Source organism: Dromiciops gliroides, chromosome 4 (genome assembly GCF_019393635.1).
Source record: "Dromiciops gliroides isolate mDroGli1 chromosome 4, mDroGli1.pri, whole genome shotgun sequence".
NCBI lineage: Eukaryota > Metazoa > Chordata > Mammalia > Microbiotheria > Microbiotheriidae > Dromiciops > Dromiciops gliroides.
Window position 1 is genome coordinate 1,124,625 of NC_057864.1, and position 17,104 is coordinate 1,141,728.

Genomic DNA, 17,104 nt, shown 5'->3' on the forward strand with positions numbered 1-17,104 from the left:
GCAGATTCTCATTTCTTCCCTGTCTGGAGAGCCCCTCTCCAGACCCAGGCAGCTCCCCTGTTCTTAGCCTGTGCTGGCTAAGAACAGTTCTTGGCCAGGTGACTGCGATGCTGTTTGGAAAATGCTCTGCATGGTGACCGGCACATAGTAGGTGCTTTCTAAATGCTGATTCCATCCATTCTGCTCACTTCCCATGTACCAAGCCAGCTGGGGCTTAGGGCAACAGATGCCAGCAAGGCTTTTCAGAGCCTTGGGAGGCCCAGTCACCTCCATGCAGGAGAAGAGCAGCTCGCCCCTGGTGAGCCATCCTCAGGAAAGAAAGCCCCCAAAGCTGTGTGCATGCGCTTACTGAAGCCTTTCCCTTTGGGGGCCAGCACGAATGGTCACAGGAGTGTCTGACTGGGGCTTCTGCTTCTGCCTTTGGATAGCGTCTTCCCTGTCAGCCAGTAGTCTTGGCCGGGGCTTTGGGAGGCAGCTCTAGGGCGGAGTGTGAAAGAGGTGCCAAGCCAGTTAGGTCAGCCTGCTGGCCCTCTCTGGCCTTGACTGGGTGGCCTCCCTCCAAGAGTGGATTCCAGGCATTCCTGAAGCTGCATTTCTCCTGTGTGCGCTTCTGCTGAGGGAGCATCTGTGATGTGATGGCCCGTTTTTTGTGACATAAGCCCTGGGTCAGGCCTCTGGAAATGAGCCCCTCTTTTCCCACTGCTGTCTCTCCATGTGCTCCCTTGGGGGGGCTTCCCAGCTTCTTCTTCTCCTCCTCCTCCTCTTCCTCCTCTGCGGGGTGATGAGGGCTAAATGACTTGCCCAAGGTCACACAGCTAGCAAGTGTCAAGTGTCCAAGGGCGGATCTGAACTCAGGTCCTCCTCAATCCAGGGCCAGTGCTCCATCCACTGTGCCACCTAGCTGCCCCCTCCTGGCTTCTTCTTAGTGGGGTTTGTACAGTGTGTGTGTTGTGGAGGGGCAGATAAATGCATCGAGAAGCCAAAGGGAAATGTTCCCCATCCTGTTTATTGCATGAATGACTAACGTGACGTTTGAAGAGCTTCGTGTCAGCAGCCCTCTCTGTGATCTACCTGTGGGATTCTGGGTCTCACCATGGTAAGGAAAGCATTGGGAGGATTCGTGTCGTGAGACGTGGGCGTTTGTGGATGAATCGCTCAGAGGTGGTTTTAGGCATTTCTTCAAACTCACCCTGCTTCTTTTTCATGTGATTTGCATATTTGATTGGCTTTATCCGCTTTTCCTTGGTACCCCAGAGTCACTGGTCAATAATTTTAGAAGTTTTATAAAATAGATGGTGATGCCGTCTATTAAATGTCTATATCTTAAGTGACTAAAAGAAAGGATACTTTTAAAAGTAAATTTTATCAGTATTAATATTATAAATATTATAATATTATAAAGTAGTAGTGCAGAAAAGCAGGAGGGAAGAAAAAATCATTAGGCTTATTTTCTAGGGCTAGAAATGGTCCAGTTTACATCTATATTTTTCAGGTGACAGTGGAGAATTTTTTGCGAGTGTTAACAGGGAGAGTCCCGCCTAGCACTCCTCGATCCAAACGTCTTCTTTCTGATGATAGAAGCAATATTCTGATTTATATGACGGGTAAGTCAAGGATTTCAAGTGGGTTTGAGTCGATTGTGTTGAATCTCTTTGAACTCATAGGGCAAGAATTTTATCAGAATAGAAAACGACTTCAAAAATAGCTACATTTTGAGTATCAATTTGCTATTATACAGTTGTGTATTACAGTGTCTTTATGTGTGCATAATTATTTGAATTTCTGTCCCTAAGCTGAGAAGGCATTCTTTGCCATTTTCTCCTTTTCATTTTTACAAGATTGGGAGCAGTGAACCCATTTAACAGAACGTGAAACACTTTGACTCAGCCAAGTAGTGTCTGAGCTACTGAGCTAACCCATCCCTTGGATCATTTCTCATCCAGTCACTCTGTATGATGTTGCTGTGATGTAAGGCATTCTTCTTCTTTTTTTTGTGTGTGTGAGGCAACTGGGGTTAAGTGACTTGCCCAGGGTCACACAGCTAGTGTTAAGTGTCTGAGGCCGGATTTGAACTCAGGTCCTCCTGACTCCAGGGCTGGCTGTCTATCCACTGTGCCAGCTAGCAGCCCCAATGTAAGGCATTCTTTATTTTAAGTCAGCTCCTTATTCAGAATATAGAACTTGCAGGAAGCAGATTGGGGAATGAGCGACTGACATACTCTACACAGACTTTTCAGGTCAGAGTACGTATGGCTTATGTTAGAGCAGGGTGACCTACTGACCTCGTGTTAGCCATTAGCCTTTTGTGCGCTTTAAGCTCCCACTCCAGCGTATGGGACAAGCGGTCGTTCTTCCCGAGCATTAGGCCTTGAAGGGAGACATGATGCCCACGCCTTTGATCCTGGGGAGTTGGATGGTTACAGATAACCCACACGGGCGTTTTTGCGCTGAAAACAAGACTGCCCCTTTCGGCTCCCGGGAATCTTGGCCCTGGCGGCGTCTTGTGGTGCCCAGTGTGCCATCTGTGGCTGGTGGCCTCCCAGGAGAGCACAATGGTGGCCTCTTAGGAGCGGGAGGGCCCTCTGAGGCCGTGGGGCTCCGGGCAGCCCTGGCCATGATCTCTTCTGTGACATTGCAAACAAGTGGAGCCAGCCTTTGCTTCAGCATCTGACAGCCCAGGAGCCCACGTCCTCCCAACATGGCCCGTTCTGGTTTTGGCCAGGCCTGACTGCTGGTGGCTTTCTGTGCACCGGCCACGTCTAAAACTTCTTTGCTGCTCTGAGCTTTGCCCTTGGAAGCCAGCTGAACTTGTCCAGGCCTTCTTTTATGTGACAAGGCTGCAGAGGCCTGGCTCTTCCCGTCCCTCTCCCTACCGCCCCCTCTTTAGGCCTAGGCCCTATCGCACTGCATCCAGGCCCCTCAATCTTCTGGGGATCATCTTTAGACATCATTATGGAGGTGATGTTTGTGATGTGCCCAGTGCCCAGTGCCTGGCACGTACCTCCAAACAGGCATCTTTCCTAGAACTTGGCCATCTGCCAATCTGTTGGGGCATCCTACCCTGCCCCTGGGCAGTCCCTTCTGATTTTGTGATGGGGTGCAGTGAGAGAAGAGGGTTTGCTGTACTTTTTTTTGCTTGTTTGGCACATCTTCTTTAAATTGAGCACAATTGGCAGTATGTTTTCTTTACACTGAGCATAAAAGGCAGTAATTTCAGGATTTGGGATCTGAAATTCATAATTTACTTGTCCATCTTTATTCCCTTCTGCATGAAAATTTGAAAATCCAGTTCACCTCTTGCAGTTTCCTATTTTGGGGGCAAAAAGGACATCCGAAAGCCCATCGATTAATCATAGAAAAGAGTCTTGGCTGTGAATTCCCTGTTATTTAAAAAAAATAAATGCACGCACACACATGCACACACATGTACACACACACACATGCACACACACATGTCCAGGAATTTACTGTCTTCTTTTCCCACAAGGCCACGGTGGGAATGGCTTCTTGAAATTCCAGGACTCTGAAGAAATCACCAATGTTGAGCTCGCTGATGCGTTTGAACAGATGTGGCAGAAGAGACGGTGAGAGATCACTGATTTTCCTGAGATAAACTGAGTAGAATGGCATAGGAATGCTGAGCTACAGTTCTGTTCCAGGTCACGCAGTGACGGGGAGGCTGCACTGGGCCCCGCCGGGAGCCTGGGCCCGTGTTCTCCCTTAGATGGGTGTCTCGTTGGAGTGAGTTTTTAAATAAATTCAATCAAGGCTTGTTACATGCTCACTCTGTTAAGGGAGCTCTGACCAATATGCCGGATGGAAGTGCCCTGGTCCTCTGGGAGGTTGGCACAGCGGGCATTTCAGTAATAATAAGAAGAATACAGATTAGAAATAATCTGATCCTTCAGAACGCCCTGAGAAGGTCTGGCTCAGAAGTCCAGGGTCTGAGTCAGATCTTCAAGGAAGGGAAACATTTTATGGAAGGGTCCCCTCTAGTCACAAGAGCTGTGGTGAGCAAAGCCTGGGGAAAGGGAAGAACTGGAGGGGACCGGGAGATGGCGGGGACGGTTTGATGGAAGGGCAGCTTTGTGCAGGGGAGGAGGGCTGTGAGACAGGGTTCCAGACCCTGGGCAGGTGCCTGACTTGATTAGGTCATAGGGAGTCCCTGAGGGTGATTGGGAGAGGGTCTCTCTGTGGCCACAGAGCCCAGGACACATAAAGAGGCAGGGCGATTGCTTGAATAAGAGCGCTTTAAAGTTTATCAAGCCAACGTGCACTTCCCAACAGCCCTAGGTGACAGGTGCTGCTATGACCCCCATTTTCCAGATGAAGAAACTGAGGCAGGCTGAGGGGCAGTGACTTGCTTGTGAAATGCTTTACAATCTTAAAAGTGCCAAGTCCATAGTAGATGTTTGATCATGGCGATGGTGGGGCTGGTACGGAATCATCAAGATGTGGCAGCCCCCAGGGCATTCTCCTCCTTATTTCGCACCTGGCTGCTCTCCTCCAGAAACTCATCCTTCTGCCAGATGCCATTAACTGGGCAGCTCGCCCACCTCAGAGCATCTTCCCTCCCCAGTCCCAGCCCCCCCTCGCCGGGAGCTCCTTGAGGGTGGGGACTGGACTGTCTGTCGCTCTTCTTTGTATCCCTGGTCCTTAGCCCAGGACCCGAACACAGTAAGTGTTTAATCAGTGTTGATCGACTCAGAGTCTTGGCAGGAAAGGGAAGGTAGTTGGGGATCAGCTTGATGGACTGGAGCAGCCTGGGCCAGGGTGAAAGTGGAGGGCAGAGGAAGTTGTGAGACACCTCCCCCAAACACGCCTCTTCCTGTCTTTCAGCTACCACGAGATGCTGTTTATTATCGACACTTGTCAAGGAGCGTCCATGTACGAGCGCTTCTATTCCCCCAACGTCATGGCGCTCGCCAGTAGCCAAGTAGGAGAAGACTCCCTCTCGGTGAGTACCTGTTCCCGCCCCCGGGCCTGGCTTTGTGCTTCGGCACCTCTGCCGCCATCAGACGGGAAAGGTGCCAACGCTTCTTGTTCTCTCCTTTGTCCAGCATCAGCCTGACCTCGCCATTGGAGTCCACCTTATGGACAGATACACCTTTTACGTCCTGGAATTTTTAGAAGAAATCCATCCGGCCAGCCAAGCCAACATGAACGATCTTGTAAGTATATCTCCACGGGTGGTCTCGCAGGCCTTTGCCCGCTGAGGCCCAGAGGCCTTCAGAAGGCCTCTCGGATGGCTTTCCCCTCGGACGTCGCCTGGCACACTCTGTCTGGATGACCTTTCTTAAGTGTGGGAGCGCTTTGTGCAGGTGTCCCCGCCTCTGACGGGCCCTGGGCTCCACAGAGCCCGGGACTGGGCCTGGAGGATGTCTGCTGCGCCCCTTCCAGGACCTAGGATAGCTCCTCCATCCAGAGATCCCACAGGCTCCCAGCCAGTCCTGTTCATCCCATCTATGTCTTTCAGTGTTGGGTATGGAAGAAAAAAGAAGCGTCCTTGCTTCTTCCAGCCTTTGCCAATGGAGGCGGCGCTGACGGGCCACTAGGCCCTTGCCTGAGACTCACGTGCCACGGAGCCTAGGCCAGGAAGATGGAGTTTCGAGGGAGCGAGGAGCCTTTCTGTGGCGGAGGCCATGATGTGGCATTAGCAAGAGGGTTGATGGAACAATGTAGGAGCATGAAGGTGGGCCTCACTCTGCCCCGTCAGGCCTCCCACTTGAATGGAGAGTTTGTCCTGGGGCACCCCTGAGCTCCCCTGGCTGCCCCCGCTGCCTGCCGAGGCTCTGCCCTGAGCCAGGCAGTCGTGGCAGCCCTTCAGATACTGCCGTCCGAGTGGGGGCTTCCCCTTCCCCTGCCCAAGTCTTCTCTTTTACTGGCTGAGTATCTCCCGCTAGCATGTTGCCTTTCATCATCCTTAGACGCTTCCCATGAACACTTTGTAGCTTCTCAGCATGCTCCCTGAAGTGCGGCACCCAGAGCAGAACCCAGCTGTCCAGGGCAGAGGAGCGCAGTGCCCCCTCCCTTCTGGACTGCTCTGTCCATGTCTCTTGCAGCCTGAGCTCGCTTAGTGTTCTTGTCCCCACCCCCACCCTCCCTCCCAGCTCTTAGCTCAGCACAGTCGCTGTCTAGCCACACTCCCTTCCCCTTGTGTGTGGGTGTAAGATTTAGCTTTCACATGGTCATAGGCTTTTATCAGCAGCTTGGTCTTCAGATGCATTGCTCTAATAAATCATTGTTCCGAGAGTAGACGAGCTTATGTGCATAGTAGACACCTACATTCCTGAACTCGGAACACTCTTGTTTTTCTTTGGGTTCCTTCTGTGCTTCTGTGGTATCATTATTTTGCTAATTTAAAAATAATTTCGGTGACGTTCATAAAAAAGAATTTGCATCATTTTATCTCGGGGCGAGGTGGCATGGAGACTCCGGCTTCAATGAGTAGAGCTTTAGAACGGGCTCGGAAAGCCCATTCTTTGCTTCAGGAGCAAAGAGAGCCTCAATGCTGAGCGCTTCGAAAATTCCTTGACAGTTTTGTTCTACAAAAGTAGTTGACTTCTTCATACACATGTAGTGTCCATCCATCCATTCGTAGATATTTATGCACACATTGTATGCACACTTGTGCACACCCATTTTTCAAAGCAGCCAAAAGGTGCTGTAGATGTGTGCGCACACATGCTGACCCTCCCGCCTAGAGGGGACTCAAGCGGTTTCTTGGGTTAATGAAATTGGAATACAGAGTCTGTGTCACCATTCGACATTGCTTGATCCTGTTACATTCTAATTTCTCCAGGGTTCAGTGGGTGCAAATACTCAGTATTATGTTCTTCCAGGAGAGTAATTAAAATTAATATCACCGTAATTCCAGAATTGGGGGGGGGGCTGTAGGCAAAAGTTGGTACCGTCAGGAGGACAGAGGGGTCAGTCATTCAGTCAGCAAGTGTTTATTAAGCACTTTTGGGGCACTAGAGATGAACAATGTACTTTCGATCAGCTTGCCTGATGCTGCCTCATTGGAGACTCTGACCTCTAAGTGCTTCTCAGAAAGGCTCTGGGTGGGTAAGAGAGCCTCGTAGTGACCCTGCCCACTGACTATAAAGTACATTTGAGATTGCGCCCACGCCAAGGCAGTGACCCCAGAAACATAGTGACAGGAGCTGTTCGGGGCTTCTAATAATCACATCTGGGGGAATGGCTGAGAGTTATCAGAAGGCAGTCGGCTCTCACCACTTTTAGGTTCCTGTTATACAATGATCCAGAGAGTGGTTGACATAGGGTGTTAGACTCAATCACAGGGAAAGCCACTGTTTTCTCTGCCTTTCTCGATTGGGTAAAAGGCAAAACAGAGAAATCAAACATGTTGGTTTTTGATTCAAAAAGACCTCTTTGTTAGTAGTTAGTACTACTAGTAACGTTTGCTTTTTGAAATATTTATTAGAAAACGAGGGAACCGGAATTCACATGGGTGTAGTTTCTGTGTCAGCACTTGCTAGTGGGGAAGGCTCAGTAAAGCCCAGGGGTTCCCTGTCCTCGCTAAAATCAAACACAGAATATTCTGTTTGGTGTTCAGGGCCCTTCATTATCTATCTGCACCCCCCCTCTGCCTTTCCAGGCTCCTTACCCCTGACTCCCTGTGCAGCTCTGCCTCACTGAAGTCCAGTTCATGCACAAGTCAACACATCGACCTTGTGATGGGGTTGGTCCTCCTTGTGCCTCATTTTCCTTACTCGATAAAGTAGGCAGGTTCCTTCCTGATCTTCATTCTCTCATCCTCTAGGTTGTACAAGTGGGGAATATTGCAAAGTTTAGTTTTTTTTCTTTTTAACCCTGAATGCCTCGCACCAGTGCCTCGATGTTGTTGACTTTTGTAGCATCACCATAAGGGAAAACCACTTTTGAAGGCCTTTCTGGTGCAGTGATTTGGCTGGTACCATCCAAAGACAGAAAGAAAGGTCACGGCTCCCTGACCCTGGAGACGCTGGCCGGAGGAATGCTGGGCGCACACACAGACACAAGGGATGTGCATTATTTTCTGTTTATCCTGTAGAGAGTGTGTTTGTGCCTATTTGTTTGCTGCTGTCTCCCTCCTTAGATTATAAGCTCCTTGAGGTTGAGGGCAGATGGTGTCTTTTTTTTTTTTGGTGAGGCAATGCGGGTTAAGTGACTTGCCTAGGGTCACACAGCTAGTGAGTGTCAAGTGTCTGAGGCCGGATTTGAACTCAGGTCCTCTTACTTCAGGTCTGGTGCTCCATGCACTGCGCCACCTAGCCGCCCCGATGGTGTCTTTTTGTGTTCCCAGAGTTTAGCGTAGTACCCAGCACATAGTAGATGCTTAATAAATGTTTTCCAGTGGATGGTCCTCAGGGTTGTGGTAGCAGTTGTTGGTCCATCTGTCTGGACTTCATTGACAGTGGGGAGGGGTCTGTTGTCTGTAGGGGACAGGTAGGCAGGATGTGACTTGTCCAACCTGATGTCAGTTCATAAGCATTGATTGAACACTTCCTGTGGGCCCAGCCCTGTGCTAAGCAAATGGGGCATGAAGAAGGTCCAAGCCTCCCCTGCCCCGGAGGAGAGACTGTGTCAGGAGCTGGGTCCGTGGAGAACAAGGGAAAGACCATGGAGAGGGGGCCACACTGACAGCCTTGGTCTTGAGTGTGGCGAGCCACGAGACCCGAGTGCAGAGCGAGTGAGTAAGAGGCGTCCACAAAGGTCTGTGTCGGGCCGTGGGAGCAAAGCTCGCTGTTTTCTGAGGGGCTGAGTCAGGGCTTTGGGGAGGAAAAGCCACGTGAGAAGTGAGGGAGCCGGCGGCAGGGAGGCTGGAACACAGGAGAGGCTGGAACACAGGAGAGGCGTACGTGGACGAAGTGCCTCCCGTGTGAGAATAGGCCCTAAATGGCGACTGACCGTGGCCGACCTCCAGCTCTCCAGTGTGTAAGCCCCTGCAGGCCTGGGCGGCTTCCAGGCCGAGAAATCTGGACCTTTCCTGTCAGGCCCAGGGCACCGTGGAGGACTTGGGGGCAGAAGGGACGGGACCAGGCTCACCCGCAGTGAGGTCACAGCTCACAGCCGCTTGTGGAATGGGTCAAGAGTGGGTCAGACGGGAGAAGGTGGCCTTCTCCTTCAGGGCAGCCCTAGTCCCAGCAGCCCTGGCTGATGTCCTGGCCCTGTAGGTGACCAGAGCAGACTAGCTCCAGTGAAGTGCTCCTGGCTCACAGCGAGGTGACCTTGGAGACGGGAAGGTCAGGGATGCCCTTGGGGCCTTTCCCCTCCCAGGTCTGACCGGTCAGAGGCCAGGCCAGTTAACCCTGGACCCAGGTCAGGAACACGAATAGGGCCTTGAGGAGGATGTCCCCGAGGGAGCTGCCCCCATGCCAGCTCCGCCCATGAAATCTGCCGGGTTGGGAAGGCCCGGCCGGGCTCAGAAACAGTGCGACAAGTGCAAGTGATTGTGATGGTGCTGATTGCTCCTGTTGTTCTCCAGTTTCAGGTGTGTCCCAAAAGCTTATGTGTTTCGACTCCTGGACATCGGACGGATCTTTTTCAGAGAAATCCTCAGAACGTGCTAATAACGGACTTCTTTGGAAGTGTGAGGAAAGTGGAAATTACCACGGACACTGTTTCCCTGAAACCGGATTTGAGCTCCATGGGGTACAGGTATTGATCTTACTTTGCTTATGAACGAAGCCTTTTCCAGCTTCATCGAGTCTATTTTCATTTGGTAGCCTCAAAGAAACAGCAGTTTGCAGGTGAGAAGAAAACCTGTGGTTTTCTCGGGTATCCGTTTAGCTCATTCTTGCAGGTTGTGTACAAGGGTTCTCCTAAGCAGGGGACAGAGAGCTCTCTTCTGTCATACAGAGACAGATGGGAGCTTGGGGGTCTGAGTAAGTCTAAGGCTTCTTGGGAGGCTGTACTGGCCGGGGGCATTGGGAAAGGCTTCAGCTGATAGGTGAGGCTTCTGAGGGATGGACAGGGGGTGAGTACAGTCCAGATGTGAGGGACAGCGACCCGTGCAAAGACGTGTCATGGAGATAGAAATGACAAGATTTGGCAACTGCTTAGACATGAGGAGTGAAGGAGAGAGAGGAGTCAGACAGAACACCAAATTGGGAAGCCTGGGAAGACTGGAAGGATGGGGTGTCCTTGACAGACACGGGGGCAGTGGGTTAAGGGAAAAGACAGTGAACAAGTTTGAGATGTCTCTGGGGCAAGCAGTTGGAAACAGCCAGTGGGCAGTTTGTGATGGGTGGGGCTGGAGCTCCAGAGAGGGCTATGTGTGGGTCGATCTAGGAGGAGGAAGATAATTGAATTCATGGGGGCTTGGGAGTGTGTAGAGAGGGAGAAGGAGAGGGCCCTGGATAGAGCTGGGGGGGGGCGCCCACAGTTAATGAGTGAGATACGGATGTCAGGCCTGCAAAAGAAACTTAGAGGGAGCGGTCAGGCCAGCGCCAGGGGTGCGAAGGGCGGTGAGTATGAGACAGGGCTGGAGGGGCACCTAGAGTCCATGTGGAAGAGAGCCAGGCTAAGGGGGGAGAGGGCATTCTGCAGCATCGGGAGCAAGAGAGAGGGTTGGGGATGGGAAAAGGCCCTTGGATTCAGTAGTTAAGATGCCACTGGTAACGATGGAGTTTCAGGTGAGTGACGAGATGATGACGCTTATTTCCCAGGCTGCCGATTCCTGTGGATTGAATTTTTTCATTGTTACTATGGTATCTTAAAGGCAAAGTGGTTGTGTAGGAGTATTGAAACAGCCAGTGAAGTAAAAACGTCTCTGATTGTAATTTGACTCCACACATTTCACCGTGAAGCTGTGCTCTGTGTGTCTGGTGTATCTCTTATTAGGAATTTTTCTCCAAGGAAAAGTTTTAGATTGCGTGTTGAAGACATCTTTTTAAAACTAGTTCATGACTCTTACAGTTCTTTTAAACTTGTCTCTCATTGGTGTTCATTTGCAGTGATTAAAAACAAAAGAAGCAGCACAGAGCATTCTTAGTAAGATTTTAAATGACCACGATCAGTTATTTCTTGTTACACATTTTGAATGTCTGAAATAAAGTTTTGGCTTTTCTATTCCCTATAGTTCCATGTTCTCAGAAATAGATTTTGTGTGGGCAGTAGAAACTTTAGTTATAACATTTATGGTGTGTAGATAATTTCCAATTTGCTTTAAAAACTACTAAAATATTTATTAACTGTAGCAAATAGCTGATTTAAACATGCAGTTACTGTGCATGTTACCGAGCCATTTTAAAATTCCCGTTGAATAATACAAATCAGAAGATGCAGGATTCCTTGAGCACGGCCTGGAGTCTGTCTGAATCATTCCGCCTGTCTGCCCTCCTGGCTCCCTGGCCTGCCTTTGATCGCCCCTCCTCTTCTCCCTCCATTCACAATGGCGGCACTGGGACGATTACTCAGGGCTAGGGGCTGGTTGCCTCTTAATCTGGGCTTTTTCAGGAGACCCAGACGAGCACTGGGATTTGGATGAGGAATGGGGTGTTTTCCTGTGAAAGTTTGGGTTGTAAATGCACAGGTCGTGAAAACAGACCAACATCAAGGAGCTTCATCCTGACTCCAGGGAGGGACCAAATGCCTCCAAGCCAGACGTCAGTATTATTGGGTCATTGCGCCCTCTAGTGTCCTAAAGTGGGATGTCTCTATGGCTCTCCTTTCTACAGGATCCTCGAAGTCATTGCATTTATTCTCTGACCCGTGAGGGGCGCCCCTGACTGCGTCTAAGGCATAGCGACCTCTTAGATCCTCTGTGGGGTGTACTTAATAACACGAAACGGTTTGGGTCCACGCCATTTCTAACTCAGTTCTGTTCAGCAGACCTTCATTAACTGTCGGCCAGGCCCTGGGCATAGAGAGGCAGGCACAAAGCCGGCCTTGTCCCCAAAGAGCTCCCATTCCCTTCTACCAAGTGGCCATTTTAGACGCACAAATGAGGCTCGTACAGAGTGATGACTTGGCGAAGAGAGAGCGCAGTGACCACTGGTGGAGATGAGGGAGAGGATCGTGGGGAGGGGAAAGGGAAGAGGCGATGGCATTCCAGGCAAGGGTCGTGGCCTGCCCAGGGGCATGCTGGGAGGAGGGAGGATGGAGCTCAGGGCACATTGGGCAGTGTGGCTTGCTTGGAACATAGAGTTTGTGAGAGGGGAGTGAGGCTGAGACAAGGCTAGAGGGGCGTCTAGAGTGTAGATGGTGGAGGGACAGGCTAAGAGGTTTGTGTCTGCCTCGGAGCCCCCGGGGAGCCAGTGGGGAGCCCCCGGGGAGCCAGTGGGGAGCCCCCGGGGAGCCAGTGGGGAGCCCCCGGGGCTTTTGAGCAGGGGAGGGATGAGGTGAGCCCCTGACTGGGAGCTGTGGGAGCAAGGGCAGAGAGCACTGGTGCTTCAGGGAGTTAATCGCTATGTATCTCTGAAGTGTCTGCTGTGCGCCTGGCGCTGTGCTAGAGGCTTGGGAGGAGCTCACATTCTGTGGGCAGAGAGGACTGGTACGGGAGCACAGAGGGAAGATGCTGGGCATCATGTCTGCAGATTACACGCACCATCGTGGAAAGACATTTGGGGGGGCAGCCTTTGGGGGGAGTCGTCAAGGGAACAGGGGTATCAGCGGGCAGCGGTGAGAAGAGGCCGGCAGACCGAAGAGTCAAGGGATTGTTGGTGATGGTGATGGCAGCCTACGTTGATGTGGCGCTGACTGTATGCCAGGTGGTTACTGCTAAGATCTCATTGGAGCCTCACAGTAGCCCTGGGAAGGAGGTGCTGTTGTTATCCCCATTCTGCATTTGAAGGAACTGAAGCTGGAGGCAGTGAAGTCACCCACTGAGCAAGAGCCTGAGTCTGGACTTGAATGTGGGTCTTCCTGTGGCCTGGCCCCGAGGTGTTCCCGCACCACTCCATGTTCTTTCTGCTTTGGTCCTGTCTTGGCATTGGGAGCCATGTTGTAAGGGACTGAAAAGCAAGAGGATGATGTAGAAAGGAGGAAGAGGTGAAACCTTCTAGGTGTTTGCTACTGAAGGCTAGATGCTGGGGCTGAGGAGGACCCCCCCTCCCCATGCCATGTTTCCTCTGTAAACACGACAAGCACCGCTGGAGACCCCCGCTACCCTGTGCTGTTCCACACTGGAGAATAGTTAGAGAACCATCAGAACTGGTCAGGGAAGAGTGGATGGCCTTCCTGTGGGGCTGGGAGGGACCCTTTGAGGCCAGCATTTTCAATGGGGGGGGGGGCGTCTTCCTCCATTGATAACTGTCTGTTATGCATTCAACAACATTACTCTGAGAAGCTTCCCTTGGCTTCCCTGAGAGGGGCCCGGCCACAGCCTAGGTGAGAAGTCCTGCTCTAAGGACTTGTTTTGTGAGGCCGGGTCATGTTCCTCATTGAGATCTTTCTTTCTCCTCCCCTTCCATAAGCCCACCATCATTTGAGGCCTGCTGGGAAGGAGGCTTGTCCTTGACTCCATAGAAGTGATGGTCGGGAGTCACAAAGAAGCCGATTCTGGCCTGATGCAGAGGGCTCATTGTCTAGGTCATTGAGCAGCAAGCATTTAGTAGGTACTTTCTGTGTTCCAGGCACAGTCCTAAGTGCTGGGGAGACCAAGACAAAACAAGTCTCTCCCTGCCCTCAAACGGGGTACACAGAGGGTGTAGAGAAAGTCTCCTTAGAGGGGGAAGATAGAAAAAGTCTCCTCCAGAATGTGACCTTGGGGTATAAGGAGGTAGAGGTGAGGAGGGAGTGATCCAGCAAATGGGTGTGTGTGTGTGTGTGTGTGTGTGTGTGTGTGTGTGTGTGTGTGTGTGTGTGAACCAGCCCATGAAAAGCCACCGTGATGGGATGTGGAGCATCGGGGTGAGGAACGGCCAAGTGGGTCAGGGGGCTTGGAGTGTAGAGCTCATGGAGGAGGGCTAAGCCCACAAAGAAGGGAAAGGGACAGGCTTTGAAGGGCCGGGTAGATGGTTCTTGGGGCTGGGACCTCGATCACTGGGCAGGAGCCTGGCGTGATTAACCTGCACTTCAGGACAGTTATTTCCACAGCTGTCTGGAACATAGATTGGGGTAGGAGAGAAGAGTCTAGGCAAGATGGGATGAGGCCTACTCTGGGGTAGTCACCGTGGAAGGGGGACAAGTGGAGAAGGATTGGTTATATGAGGTGCCTAAGTGAGAAGAGCAGCAGCGCTTCATCTGGATGACTGGGAGGGTAGCAGGGGTGCTTGGGAGAGGGATGGGTTTGGGGGATTCTGTTCTGGAAGTGCTGAGTTTGGGATTTTGGTTCCAAATGTCTAAGAGGGAATTGCTGGTGTGAAAAGACAAGGGCTGGAGGTGGAGTGGGTCCAGTCTCTTCTGGGCCAGGCCTAGATGGGCCCTCAGGGCTCCTGAGAGTCTCCATAAACTTCCTCTAACCTGGGAGAGTGATGTTAAATAATCTGCTTTTCCCTTTCCCTCTTTGGGATGAGGTGGCCCTCGAGGGAGCAGATTTTCCGTTGGGTTTCGATTGAGACTCAGGACGTCTTCTCCTCCTGCGTGTCCCGAGCTTGGGCATAGTTGGCAGAATCTGGGGCAGGGGAGGGTTAAAAATCCAGGTCAAGCCTTCCGCAGCCTGCCCACTCTTGTGCTCTTGCTTTCCGTTCTAAAAATGAGCGCTCCTCGGACCCTTCAGAGCCCAGTGGGCATGGAGTGCTTTGCCGGTAATGATTTTTCCCATGACTTCCCACCAAATTAAAAACCTGCTCCTTTGCTTCCGCTGGTTACAAATCAATGCCGAGCTGGCCAGTATTTGCTGTGTGCACATATTCCCGAGCTGCTGGGACCGCTTCCTGTGGTCCTTTTGTTTTCAAAGATCATGTTGGAAGGTGATGAGTTTCATCTTGTGATGTGTGTTTAGTGGAAGAGGGCAGGGCGTCCCCTGTAACTGGCTTTAACTGCGTTGGGAAGGCTTTTTGAAGCTTCTTGGGCAGTGGCTGAGCTTAACGGAAGGAAAGCGCATGTAGGGACTAGGTCTCCCCCAAATACCGCAGGACTCTGCTCTCCTTTGGTCCATCTCACGCATGAGGGTGGAGCAGCATCTGGCTGCTGAAGCCGCCTCACAGCTCCACTCAGCTGCCCCACCCTGGCTTTAGCTGTGCTCCTCTGTCCACTTCAAGGCCTCTGTTTGTGAATTCACGTCCTGTTGTCATTCATTTGGGCCCCAGCAAAGATACTGGAGTGGTTTTCCATTTCCTTCTCCAGCTCATCTTACCCATGAGGAAAGGGAGGCAAACTGGGTGAAGTGACAAGCCCAGAGTCACACAGCTAGTCAGTGTCTGGAGCCAGATTTGAACCTAGGTCTTTCTGACTGCAGGCCCAGCGCTCTTTTCTTCGAGCACTTTTTAAATCTTGCTGTTATTAGTATCCCTTTTTAAACATCTTTAGAACGGTTGGGAAAGTGCTTGTCCTGGCATTTTCTTGTTATTTCCTTCCTTTTACATTGTTGGTCACTGTCTCCTTCTGGACACTCTCCTGTCTAGGTTTTCAGGACACCCCTCTCTTCCTCCTGATTCTCCTCCTACCTTTCCTGGCTGGATTTGAACTCAGGTCTTCCTAACTCCAGGTCCTGCCCTCCGTCTTCTGGGCCACCTAGCTGCCCTAGGTCCAGGATCAAATACAGAGTGCTCTGTTTGGCAGGCAAAGCCCTTCATTATCCAGCTCCTCCCATCTCCCCAGTCGTCTTTGACTTTTCTCTGTGGCACGTACTCTCCCATCCAGTGCCCCCCCCCCTCCTGGTTGTCCGGTGAACAGGTGCTTCCAGCTCTCTGCTCTGGGCCTGGCTCACTCTCCCGCCCCTGCTCTGACCCCTGACCTCCCCGGCTTCTCTCAAGGCCCAGCCAAATGCCCACCTTCTCCAGGAAGCCTTTCGCAGCCCTTGTGAATTCTGTGTGTCTTGTTTGTAGATACTTGTTTGCTTGTTGTCTCCGCCCTGGATTGGGAGCTACTCGGCACGGTGCCAGGCACATAGTAAGTGCTTAATGAATGCTTCTCGACTGAGTTTTGGGGAACATTTACTAAGTTTGAGATGAGGACCAGGCAGAGTAATTTTAAGTTAAATATTATTGAAGTTCCTAAAAACTGTTGGAATGGGTTTCCTTCTTTTCCACTGTGGTGCCCTTTATTGTGGAATGAGGGAGTGGGGAGACCCTGCATTTTCTTCTTGTGATTGTCACCCACCAACCTCTTCCTGATTGAGTCGAATACAGTCATAGAAACTGGAGGGAACTGTCATCTTCTGGTCTGGGATTCCTTTAAAATCAGGACAGGAGCGCAGAGAGACAGACATATTGTTCTGACAGCTCCTATTCAAATGAAACCGTTTTTCCAAAAAGATTTTCATCAGTATCTTTAAAAACCACCCAGATGTCCCTTATCCCCTACCTCCTGGAGAGCAAACCCTTATAACAAGTAATTTTAAAAGAGGAAGAAGAGAGAACATTCCACACACCCAATGGACACGCCATTTTCAAAGCAGCTGACACTATCTTCCGTGTTCCACGTGTTCCACATGTTCCTGCTGAACGGTGGACACCTGTGCGGATGACGCTGACCCAGTGATAGAGGAGGCGCTCCCGGGCGGCTGTGTCCTGGTCCAGCGCCAGGGCTCCTGTTGGTGGCTGTCTTGATCCTGCAGCAGCAGAACAGGCTCCCTGTTTGGAACCTGCAGGATTCCTGCTCAGTGCCCCCAGTGGGAGGCCCCACGGAATGAGAGAAGGGCAGACATTGATTGTCCCAATTTTCCAAAAAAGGGAATAGAATCGTTTGCTAACTGTGGACCACTTGGGAGAACTCTGGGCAGGGCTTGGCAGAAATCTGTTAAGGGGAGGGGGCATTCCAAAGAGCCAGCATGGCAGTTTCTCCAAGAAGAAGTCCTGCCAGACTTACCCCATGTCCTTCCTTGACATGATTGATGCTAAGCTGAGCATTTACCCAGATTGTGACAAAGCTTTTGGGAGACGGTGGAGGGGTATAGACCAGACAGAATACAATTGGATTCATTCATGACCAGCTGGATAGATGGATTTAGTCCTTCCCGGTTCAGTGTCAGCACGGAGTACACCAGCAATCTCTA

At 51.2% G+C, this 17,104-nt stretch overlaps 1 protein-coding gene across 5 annotated transcripts in view; it reads left to right on the forward strand.

Moving 5' to 3' along the window:
- Positions 1-17,104, forward strand: part of PIGK (phosphatidylinositol glycan anchor biosynthesis class K) — a 108,841-nt gene that overhangs the window by 47,414 nt on the left and 44,323 nt on the right. For all 5 annotated transcript variants that reach the window (XM_044004862.1, XM_044004863.1, XM_044004864.1 and 2 more), the window contains 5 exons: positions 1,493-1,604; positions 3,488-3,584; positions 4,840-4,957; positions 5,061-5,171; positions 9,491-9,663. In XM_044004862.1, coding sequence (XP_043860797.1) covers positions 1,493-1,604; positions 3,488-3,584; positions 4,840-4,957; positions 5,061-5,171; positions 9,491-9,663 — 611 coding nt within the window. The remainder of the gene's footprint in view (positions 1-1,492; positions 1,605-3,487; positions 3,585-4,839; positions 4,958-5,060; positions 5,172-9,490; positions 9,664-17,104) is intronic.